The 12,541-nt window shown below is 37.9% G+C and overlaps 1 protein-coding gene and 1 long non-coding RNA gene across 2 annotated transcripts in view; one reads left to right on the forward strand and one right to left on the reverse strand.

The window, feature by feature from the left end:
• LOC116216936 overlaps positions 1–7,851 on the reverse strand; it is a 71,706-nt gene extending 63,855 nt beyond the window's left edge. Inside the window, exon 1 of the long non-coding RNA XR_004160665.1 lies at positions 5,783–7,851. This is a non-coding gene — a long non-coding RNA (uncharacterized LOC116216936). The remainder of the gene's footprint in view (positions 1–5,782) is intronic.
• Positions 3,233–12,541, forward strand: part of LOC100548196 (homeobox protein CDX-1-like) — a 15,393-nt gene continuing 6,084 nt past the window's right edge. Inside the window, exon 1 of the mRNA XM_031554674.1 lies at positions 3,233–3,841. Within this exon, the coding sequence (XP_031410534.1) occupies positions 3,403–3,841 (439 nt within the window). The 5' untranslated portion in view covers positions 3,233–3,402. The remainder of the gene's footprint in view (positions 3,842–12,541) is intronic.

Consider the following 12,541-nt stretch of genomic DNA (forward strand, 5'->3'; position numbering starts at 1 on the left):
AAGCTGAGAAGGGTACAAAAGGTTGGGATTACAATACCCTTCAAAGTACATATATAGGAAAAAAATACAGGAAAGAGAGGGTTATCCCTGCATAAGTTTCAGAAGAGCTACCACAATGTTTGGTAATTTATTGGGAAAAAATATTTAATATAAATGTCTGCATACCTTTTTACAGAGGCTAAGACTTCTAACAGAAAGATAGCAAATACCAAGACCAAAAAGGATATGGAGAAAAATAAAGCATTAAAAAAAAAATTAAGATGTATTTTTCCAGACATTATCTTCTATGTTTGTTATATAGTAAAATGGCAAATCTGGATCAGCAACAGGAAGGAGCATTATCCTCACTTTATGACACAGAACAACAGTTTTTCTACAAAAGACAATTGATTTGTTTTTATGAAACAGGGCAGTAGGTTTTATTCACCAAAACAAGTAGTGTACTCTAAATACCATACATATATAGTACTGTGTACACTTTGCAGATGCAACAACTGATTTTGGAGAAAATACTATTTTTCCCCTTCAGAAGAGAACGGTGTGTTTACAGAGGACTGGGTGTACAGATAGACTGATCTCTGCAAAGACACCTGTTATTGACAGATATTCTTGACAGAAACTATGAAAAGCAACTCAAATCCAAATCTTCTTATATTTTGTAGTTGTTCAAGAGCCTATGAAGATGTTCAGTTTTACATGAATTGTATCAGCATTATTATTTATCTACTTCAGAAGTTAAAAAAAAAAACACATCTGAGGATAAGTTCAACCAGTAGGTAAGATTCAAGTGATACAAATGAAAAAATGTTGAACTAACAAAGCAAAATGCAGCTTTCTGAAATAAGACTAACTCAGGGTTCTTGAGATTCTGAAAGAAATCGTTTCCTGCTTAGTTCTCACAGCATGTGGCCAGAAGAGAAAAACAATGCCAGCTTAACAACCATAAGTTGTGAAGTACTTCCTTGAGGCAGTATGGAACACAGAAAAGGTTCTCTTCCATGTCAGTATATACATACTAGTTTAAAGCATCAAAAGGCATTTGTCATCGTTGCTGTTTTTTTTCTAATCAACATGAATAGATACTATTTTACTTTCTCTTGTTTCGTGAAGCACATGATATCATTATGAAAACAGAAGGTGCTTGGGCCAATGACAAAATGCTACTTCTTCATTTAGTTGATTTATTGATACACCTGCACTCAGGAGAGGTACAGGAAGTAAAGAAATGCTTTGAAGGATGCACCTTCAACAGACTGGAAGGAAAAGAAATGTAAATCAGGTTCCAATAAAAAGTTAAATAATCTTTCTTTGCAACCTTTTCAACAGTCTGAACTTGAGGGCTACCAAACAACTGCATCAATCATTTACCGTAAGTGCTACAAAACGATTGAGGAATTAAATGTTTTAGTTCTGTTTGTTTGTTTTTTAAGTTTTATATAGATCATGCTACAGAATTTAAAGAATTTAAAATCCCATTGCATTGGACAGCTACAGTCACAGGCTGTCTGGACTTCCAAAACATAGTTTGATTAATAGTTTTGTTGTTTTGTGTTGTTTTTTTTTTTTTTTCCTAGTACAGGAGAAATAAGCCATTCAGTCACAACACAACGATCAGTACCTTCCCTAGGTATGGTGAGCTGACTAGACTTGGCCATGCTGAGTGACAGCTATCATATGCATGAATTGCAACTGAACAAGCTCACGTACACAAACACCAAAGACAGCCTCCCACGCCCATGTTTTTAAGATACCTGTCAACATCTATGCCATGGTCCTCCAACAGCTCACAGGAAGCAATACGTATATGAGTACAAGACTTATTGAAGTACACAGTAGGAAAATGATAAGAAGTGAGAATAGAAACAATAATACTAACAGATATATTTCAGCAACTACAGTTCATTATCTTGTGAATACAGCCTAAGGAAACCATTCTGTCACACAAAGAAACGACAGTGTTGTCAGGTGTGCAAAGTGATTCTCCCCTCTTGAGAACCAGGAGGAACCTGTAAGTTTAGAAGGTGTTAAAGTGCAAAAGGCACTCAAAGAAAAAAATACACCTCTGAACAAAGAAAAAAACTCATTATACTTTGCACCTGTTTAAGAAAAAATATTTAACAAATTGCTTTGTTAATAAAGGTGCAATTAAGTACTACATAATTAGAGAAATAGGAATGAAAAGAGAAAATTCACACTAAGAGAAAAGGTTAAAGTATCTAATTAAATTTAAAAAAACAAAACAAACAAAAAAAAAACCTCTCTCCCCTCACTCCTGGTTATAGACAATCTCCTAGGAATTTATTACTTATTACTTATTAACATAGGATTGTTCCTAAAATTTAGGAAAGTGTTTTTTATCTTCTTTCTTTCTTTCTTTCTTTTTCTTTTTTTGTGAGCTAAAAAGCTAGTATTTGTTCCCAGATTTCCAAGAAAAGGTGCTACTTACTGTGAACAAACACAGCAATGAGAACAGAAAAACCTTTAGGGAAAGCTTCTGCTCATTTCAATATCACAAACAAAACACAAGCATGGAGAAAGTGACAAATTTTGCATTCTCCCAATAACAGATTCTCTTTCTGTTAACATTGTAAGCTAGAATAAACTTCAATCACTGTGGCCAGCAGCCAGCTCATGAATAGGCTTACTAACATCAACAAGACTATTGGTATGAACAAATGCTCAAAATGACTATGAGACTTCTTGTATGCCCTTTGTAATGTTAAAAGCAGTAGGAATACCATAGCTTGCAAGTGCTCTCCCACATAGAGTAAGAGCTGAAGGCAAGAGGAATGCTCATGAGAGAAAGTGTAGAAGAGCTACAGATAAAGGCTGAATTAGTCCATTGCTGTCAGTTAAAAATATTAGAACACGTTCTAACAAAAAACTATCAGGCTAGCAGATTCCAGGCTGCACCTAACTAAAACCTAATATCTGAAGTTAGATTCTGATGTGTACTACTCAAGTAAAGCATTACTTCTACTGTTTAATAGTTATTGGTTAACTACATATGCAATTCTACTTGAAGAACATGAGATTTCAAGCTACAGTCAAAAAGTATGGAACCACGATGGTAATACATAAAGGTTCTGTGAGAAAGGAAGCACCAGAACCAGCAGCAAGGTGGGGTTGCCTGCATGGTCAGCCCTTCATTTGAATGCAAATGCAGTTTTGGGGCAGGCAGTTATCTGTGACATCAGGCAGGACCTTAGTAAACTGTTACCACCAGCACCTGGTAAAGCCATTGTTAATCATGTGTAGTAAAGGGACATGAGGGCTAGCATGAGTCATTTATAGAGCCAGTCAGAGCTAGAAAAGAGAGAGAAAGAAAGAGGAGGGAAGAGATCAAACAAACACTGTGAGGAGCAGGATGTCCCAGCAAGACAAAGCCAGGCTGTGAGCACCATGTACGTGAGTTACCTTTTGGATAAAGAGACCAGCATGTATCCAGGACCTGCAAGGTGCAGCAACAACAACCTGCCAGTGCAGAACTTTGTGCCCGCTCCCCCCTACTCAGACTACATGGGGTACCACCACGTGCCAGCTCCAGACAGCCACGGACAGCCCGCGGGAGCCTGGGGACCCCACTACGGCCCCCAGAGGGAGGACTGGAACGCTTACGGCCCGTGCCCGGGGCCCTCCGGCACGGCTGCTGCCGCGCAGCTCAGCGGCTCGTCTCCTGGGCAGGGCTCCTACAGTCCAGCTGAGTACAGCTCCCTCCATCCCGCTGCACCCGGGGGGTTACCTCCTGCAGGTACCGTTGGCACACAGCAGGTCTCCCCCACCAGCCAAAGGCACAGCTCTTACGAATGGATGAGGAAAACGGTGCAATCCACTTCTACAGGTATGAGGGCAGTGAGGCTATGCTGAGATTTCCCTTTTTTGGGTGGTTGGTTTTGGTTTTTGTTGTTTTGTTGTTGTATTTTTTTGCCAGGGTTCCATACGTTTTAACAACAAGGAGATTTGAACAAGACTCTTGCTAGCAGGTTCAATTTTTGGATGCTGTTTTTGATCAGCTGATGATTCTTTATGTATCTTCCTTGACATCCATAGCTGAAGCCAATACAAAGCAATGCCCTTTGACAGTATTTTCATTTGAGATACATTTTTTAAAAGTTACATCAAATAATTGCTTTTAGCAGGAGTCCAATAGATTTAAAGAATCTACTAAGTTTCTGCAGAAGTCGGCAGAAAGAAATCATGATGAAAGCATCAAATTTCTCCACCATCTATGCCTTGCTTATTTTCCTTAATTTTTAGAATAGACATGAATAGTTCAAGTAAAACATATATAGTGTTGGGGATGGAAATACCTTTGTATTAAATATAGCCCCCTAAGAACAGTAAAATGAAATATCTGCAGGATCAAATGCTTTAAGAACAGGAACAAGGAAAGGCTTGCCACTCTTCATAGCAGTAACTCAAAATACACAGGAATATAAAGATCTTTGGTAACAAAACAACTTAATACTATGAAAGGTCAATCTCCAGTAGGAGTGGATGATTAAAATAAAATGCTGCAGTCATGTTTAACAAGTAAAAATAAGAAGTCTGAGGCAACGATTCTCTTTGGTTGTAGGAATTAATGCAAAAAAAAAAAAAGTACAACTATTAAACACACCAAAAACATCTCTGTTCCTTGTATCAACAGAAAAAAAATAACAAAACAAGGAAGGGGAGAAGGAAAGGCAGAGGGGCACTGCCTGAAAGGAACAGGGACAATCTTCTATAGAGGTGTGTGATCCCCCAAGTTTCTGAGCAGTTTTGACACGCACCAACAGCGGTAGGAGTAAAGGATGCTCAGTACCTCCCCCAGAGATGCTCACAGTATCTCAGTGTCACAACTTATGGAGATTCCCTTCCTTCCAGACCTTCCTCCCTTCCCAGTTCAGTTCCCACACACCTGTAAATATGGTTTTCAAAGCCAGTATTGAATTAAACTCTGAAGGGAAAACAATTATTTAAACAACTATTTTACATAAATGAAAGCAACTAAACCAAAAAAATTATCTTTGCTAAAATAATGCACCTATTTTGCACAGACACAGAGTCATATCTACTCCTGCTCAATGCAACTGTAGCTCACAGAGAGTCACGGACTTTACTTGGACAGAGAACGTTCCTTACATTGGGTGAACAAGAATGTTGCAAATACAAAAGACAGAGGTTGCTGAAGACTTTTTTATTTTAAAATATATATCTCATGGCTGTTCTTCACTGAATGCTACTCAAGAAAAGACAAAAGAGGGCCAGTCTTGCAAAAACTTACTGCTTTCTTTTGCGTAGTCCTTATAAATACAACGAAAATTCTCATGGGCAGCATGATTTACAGATGGCAACATACGTCCTCAAAAAACACTACTATTTCTCTTTTTTTTACCTACCTGCCTCTTGCTCTTTTGGGTTTAAATGGTAGCCTTACAGTTCTGTCTTTTTGCACAACCATTAGGAATTTTAATAGAGATTTTGTAAAGGAAAGAAGAATTAAGTATCCTGTTTATTGCCACTTTTTAGTCCCTGTGAAAAAGATATGAACTATTGTTCCTGAAAATAGGAAAAATAAGGCTTAGACTTACCTGAGGGCACTAAAGCAAATTATAGAAATAAAAAGTGTTATTTGTTCATTATGTGTTGCAAAATAATACTTATCAATAATATGATTTCACTATAGAGATGATGAATATTAAGGCAAGTAATTTTTGCAAGATGTTCTTAAATGTCTGCAAGAAATGCCACTCTAATTGTATCCATTTACAATCAGGAGAGACTCCTTCTGTAGACTTACTTATATACCACTTGGCAGGAGTCTGACTTGTAACAGCAACAGAAACAAGACCTAGAAATAATGACATTTCCATCTCCAGGGGTTTCATCGTTATCTTCTCTTGTTGTGATGCTTCATAGATTCATGACCTGACAGAAAAGAAAGAAAAATTCTTGATTGAAATGTCTCCCACTGCCTCATACCCACATCTTCTCATATTGTTATTTATACAATTCACCTGGAACAGAAGAAGAAATGATTTCAAGTTAGATTTACTGTATGTAACTTAAAAAACAACATTGAATACAAAACCAGAACTTCACCTGGTATTAAGCAAAGTTCATGAAATATGCTACTTAAAACTACCAAAAGAGCTCAGTAGTTAATGCAAGACTATCGTGCTGATATAGTGGTACTGGAATGCATTTCCCACATAAAAGACCTAATCAGGCTTTCATCCACCATCCTCCCTGGTTGAAGGATGTATGAACGCTCCTTCTGCAGTTTTCAAACTGGAGGGAGTAGGACTTCCTCCTTGTAGGTTCTAATGCCTGCTCACTGCTTCCCTGAGAGTATTCAGGATACAGGAGAAAGCAAATGTGTTCTGACTCAGACCACTTGAATAAAGGAGTATTTTGTATGGACTATGTCTGAGTATTTTCATCCAAGAATACTAGTGGAAAAAGACTCTTTCCTAACCCTTACACTGCACCTATCTGTCTCAGTTGCTAAAACATCAAGCTGAAAGGAAAAAGAAACCCATAGCTACTAGCAATAGTAACAGAGGTTAGAACCATGGCAACTGGAGACGGCAATTCTATGTACACAAAGCATAATTACAGGCAGATTCTTTGATGAAAAGTATAAGCCCATCATTGAATAAACTACAAATCTCCTTATATTGATTTCTGTATTTTTATGGAAGTATGCAATCCCTTGCATAGGAGTAGCCTTTACAAAAGTAAAAAAAGGGCTAAAAAGCCCTTGTGAGAAAACAAAATACATCTGTGTAAACCTGTGCGCAAAATCTAAAGTACGAAGAGGTAACTGCCAGGTAGTTTCAGCAGCAACGAGAATTAGACATCTTAAGTATATCTTAAAATCTGCACCTATCTAATTATTAAAAAAGGAGGGAGCAAGTACAGAAACACAGGGAAAATAACTGTAAACAGAGACATTAAGTACAGGAAACGCTGTTGTCATTCAGTAAAACTTTACTCTGATGATTTTTTGGTGGTGCTGACAGGTGCTGACAGTATCATTACCAAATGCTTCGTAAATGTAGAGTATCTAGAAGAAAGAAGAAGTTATATCAAATGTAAGAAAGAGAAGCAGCACTTTTAAGGAGTCATTCTTGCAAAATGCTGAATGCCTAAAGAACACCTGGAAAAAAAAAAATCCAGGTAATCACTTGCTTTTTAGTTTATACAGTCACTGGCAATGTGACTTTTCCTGACCTTGCCACTTAGAAAACTGCCTGTACTTTCTACAGCTTTCATTCTTGTCCCAAACAAAACCCCACAGAGCAGTCTGTCCACTTGTCATTTAAAAGTGACACAATTATTTTGTTTTGGATTCAGTTATCTTCTGTATTATGAAGATGAATTGTTTACACTAACCAAGGGCAGAATTGCCAATGAGCATTATTACAGAACATAATCAAAATGGAAAATAATTGCACTTTAAATAGAAGTCAACAGAAGAGAGGGGGGAAAATCCCCTAAGTCCAATGAAAGTTTCTGATTCTATCATGCTACACTGTTCTTTACACCATGAGTTATCTGAACATGTATAATAAGAAAAAACAATCAAGAGCCAGCAGAAAATACAAATATAGGATTTCAGCATCACAAACCTCTATGCATCCAACTTGGCAATATTTCTATTCAGCTGATTGAGAATTGTGGCAGAAATGCAATTGCTGACACTGTGCAGGACAGCACCCTTCTAACTTCACAGAACTTCATGTGCAGTACAGTGTCCTTCTTCAAGACATTTATTCATTTAAATTACTTTTGTTTCACAAATTCAATTAAATCAGTGAAATTCTCTAGGGTGAGTTTAGACTTTTTTCCCCTAAATTTTCAAGTGCATGAATATTGAGAAATAGCTCCCTCACAAAAAAAAAAAAAGAGAAAAAGAAAAAAAAGAAAAAAAATACCACACTGCTGGGCCCTGACCTCCAATGGTCCTTTATTATTAACTCAAAAAACTAACTATAGTCCCTCTCTTAAAACTGAGCCACCATAGAGATGCAGATATGAACAGAACAAATCTTCAGGCCAGAAAACTATTCCACATTTGAAGCTGACATACTGCCTTTCAGCCATCACGTATAGATATTAACTCCCTCTGACCAGTACTAAGCTGTACAAGTGAGATGCTGACACTTGTAAGTAATCTGACACTATTCTGTACATCTCCTGTCTGAACGAGGTAGCTGCTGGATTTTAGGAATGATATCAATTGAGGTAGATGGAGGATATTCCTGGACAGTTAAGAGAGGATGCACTAAAGAAGGGGCCAGGGACCAGTTCTCATGCTAATTTATTTTACTTTGTAAACTAGTTGTGAGGTCTGACCGTGTTGGTTTGGTTTGGTTTTTTTCTCCTTTCCTGGGCTACATTGTCTTTGGTTTTGAGGCCTATCTGTCATATTGAGGCAACAGACCCTCTCAACACTTCTCTTTGCTTTGATATGCAGCCTTGTCTCTTCCTTCTCCCTTTTTTCTTCAGGAGTTATATTGCCGGAAAGGGTGATGATTTTCACAGCAAATAAAGAGGCCTTCTCCTAGCTTTATTGTCTTCAGAAGAAATGCTCTGTGAATTTTATGACCAAGGGGAAAGCTGTTCCCTTCCCCCAACTCAGAACTTGGCCAGTCACAAAAATTGCTGAAGAGGGTGTGATAAGACAGGACTGTTAAACTTTATCTCACAAGAAGTCTTCTAAGGCTGAAATATCTTATTTCTCCTCACTCTAAAGACAGTCTTAAATAATCACTACTTGTAAAATAGTTGCAATAGTTTTGGCAAAACTTGCTGTTCTTAAATAGCTCACCCAACTCAGAAAATCTGTCCCCTCGACACAGAGGCAGTTTTCAAAGCTCTTTATTTTAATTCCACCCAGCTACTGATAATTTCCCCAACCACCTGCAACAATACATTCCCAATAAAACTGATACTAAGTCACTGATTAAAATGATGATCATCTTTAATAAAAGGTTAACACTGCCAAAAGGTAAATGCTGGTCATTTCACTCATGTAAGTAAAATCTGCAGGACTTTAGTCAGCTAAAGGATTGGATTAGAATATTAACCTTTATCACTGAATCATTATATTTTGTCATTATCTACCAAAGAGATCTGACAAATGGAGAACATTCTTCTGCTCTGTCTCTGGGGGTGATGTATTAGTTCTACCTCAGATTTTACCCATGTAGTACTTCTTGAAATAAAATGCATCACTGTAATTGAAATGAGCAGAAGATCAGTAAGATTCACAACAGAATGCCATACGTTCTGTCTACATACCTGTTTAATAACAAGCTTTATTGCTGTTAACTTTAGAACATAAATAAAAAATCTACTCTGCCTTGGAAATGATACTTGTAAGTAATCTGACACTATTCTGTACATCTCCTGTCTGAACGAGGTAGCCACATGCAGAGCAACTCCAAAACAGCATCCAACAAAGGGATGCAGAATTCCCTCGCAGACACTGGGACCTCACCATGCCTCGCCGAGAGCAAAACATGATATTGCTAGCAACAAGGGTTGTCTCTGAAGATCTCAGCAGATCTCTACAGCTCAGATAAGGGTTTAAACACCTAAAATCAGGAATAGGAAGCTATATCTTGAAATTTTCCATCTTGTTTTGGCAACAGAAGCACATCTGATGTTTGACTGTGACTTCTGAATGAGAACAGAGCTGAAGATAAGATCACCTTTCTCTTTTGTGTGCTCCATCTTAACAACACAAAGGAGACTAAGGAAACATCTTAAACATTTCTGTCCCACAGAATGACCTCAAGTTCTCATTTGAAGAGGGGAAAAAAAAAACCAACACCAAACCAGGCCAGAGATCTAAAGTTAAAATATATCAAGTAAAGCATTAAAGCACCACAGGTGTCCATATGTTAAAAAATTTATACTTCGAATGAATGAAAACAAATGTCATAGTGTTTCTGTGGACTGGGCTAAATAATTGCTGTTCTCCAGAGACTAACATTTTCACCATAATATTGTAAAATTAGCAGCACTTTTCACTTAATTATCTGAGTAAACATGAGCTAATTCTGCTTTTCACTACAGTTCTATAGTGATAGAAATGCTACTGAGCTGAGCGTCTGACCCAGCCAAGCAGGCACAGTGTCTACAAGAAAATTAACAGATTAATTTGACAGAGTTGTTTTGGCTGCACAGAGGGAGCAGAAACACCAGCATAGGCAACAAACAAAAATGTATACATTCATTTTTCCTACTGAAATATTCCAAGCACACTGATGATCTCATAACAGTTGGAAAATATTCATATCACTGTAAACTCACTATTAATGGACAGTGCTTCCCCACAGTCAAAGAGCAAGAAGTACGGAAGCTGAAGACCAAATTCTAATGTACATCTTGTAATGAGAGCTGGGAGGAATCCCAGAGAAAGCCTATCACATAGAGTGAACCAGACACTGCCTACAGTCAGAGGTATTTTGTTTACAGCACTGCAGTGACCAGGACTTCCAGTGCTAACCAACTGTGTGTCCAACATCTATACCAACAGTACAGAGTGGGTCATCACCTTAAGAACCTTGTCATGCATGTAGTACGTTTATGAGCCAAAAATTCTTACAATTTGCCAACAAAGTCAAATCCTGGAAGAGAATTCATTACTATGTGGTGTATGCATTTAGATAAGTAGTAGAAGGCAATTTTAACTTTAAATATGTTCAGCTATTAAAACAATGAAACTATGCCTTTCTCCACTGATGGGGAAAAACACATTGACCTGTGAAACCAAATCATGAATTAAAGGATAAAGTACTTCAAGATTCCACTACAGTTCTGTACCTTGAATTCTGAGCTTTGGGAACTACTTCACAAGCTAGGGAAGCTGGAAGAAGGGGCTGAGGAGCAGCCAGTCTTTGGTACCACCAATAAGCCCCCAATTGTTCTGTGCTGCAGAGAAGACTGGATGCTCAGTGGTGACACATCATGGGGAGCTGCTCAGAGAAGGACATTTTGCCAATTCACTGATAGTCTATTTTGGTGCACTCCATTAATTACTCTCATCACCAGTGCAAGTATCGTAAGTTTGAAGTATACCTTTTTCTGAAGAGTAAGGCATGCATACATTTTTTTCAGAAAGTGATCTGTAAGGCAAAGATTAAAAAAGCCCTTGTATGAAGCTAAGCTACATCTGTAGCACAACTAGACTGCTACAGGCAGCAAGCCCCAGTATGCCTCCCATTTTATGTATGATCCAAGAGACTCTGACTCCAATGGGTTGTTCTTGCCCATTGGACAGGAAGGCACACAAAGCATAGTACCACTGTGCAACACATAGCACAAATCACCAACTTCAAATGTGTTCCGTCCCAGACAATTTACAGTCAAGATATATACATTTGAACAAGTATCCAGATGAAAACGGACAAGGAAGCACAAAACAAACCAACAAGTGATTTGCAATCACTGTAACATTGGTTTTAGCCCCAAAACAATCTAATCTTTCCAAAATGTAGGAAGACCTTAGGGCAGGGCTCAAGGGCCATGATTTTAGGCAGCTGTTGACCTCCAATATTTTGATTGCCTAAAATGAACATTAACAAGAATGAAAAGGCTGGTGGAAGGGAAGCATCAGCAGTCTCCCTCATTCTCAGTTGTGTTTAATGACTGCCAACATCTGTCCACACAAATGATCCTGTATGAAATCAATACATTCTAGCTACTTGCATCTGTGTTCACTTGCTTATATCATTTGCTCTTACCTTTTTAAAGACCCAGTTACTGCTGAACCAGGTCTGCTTCAGCTGGCTGTACCCATATCTAAAACGTTACAGCCGTGCTGCCTGAGAAGAAACCAATGGTGCAATTCTAGCATTGCTGAACATCCTTTGTTAAGTATTGCTTTCTTTCCCTCTTTTTTAATTAATTCCCATTTGAAAATGTATTTTACTATTCCCTGAGAGGTGATCAAGGTGTGGTTAGATTGTGCTAGACTTGAAGGAAAAACACAGCCACCAAATTGCAATAACAGCAACAGTATTGTATCGATAGCTAGAGCTATGGAAGCTCTCAGTATTTTCTATGCAGAAAAACATCCTTCAGGATTCATCTCTGAATTAAGTAGCAGTCAATCAACTTTAGGAGAGAGAAAAAAGCAATTCAACACTGGGCAGTAAGCCTGCATCAGAACTGGGAACAGAACCCGGACTTTCTGGCTCCTCATTCTTAACAAGAACAACTTCTCTTTCCCAAATGATAACCCAAGGGTAATAAAGAGTACAAGAATCAGTTTATCATCTATTTACTAAGGAGCAAATCCAAAAGTTGATGGTATTACCCTCTTGTGTTGTAAATTGACACAACTCCACTACAGTCAAGGAAGTTACTCTGGGTAAGTGCATAGAGAACCAGGCCTAAAATACCCACAAACATTTGTCAAATGTAAAGTCCAGTATTTTATGTTATTGAAGTTAAAAAAATTCTAGGTTGAAGCAATGTGTTCTTCTTTCAAAACAGGTAAAACAAGAACAAGAGAGAAGTACCATCAACTTTTGGATTTGCT

Source organism: Meleagris gallopavo, chromosome 9 (assembly GCF_000146605.3).
Source record: "Meleagris gallopavo isolate NT-WF06-2002-E0010 breed Aviagen turkey brand Nicholas breeding stock chromosome 9, Turkey_5.1, whole genome shotgun sequence".
NCBI lineage: Eukaryota > Metazoa > Chordata > Aves > Galliformes > Phasianidae > Meleagris > Meleagris gallopavo.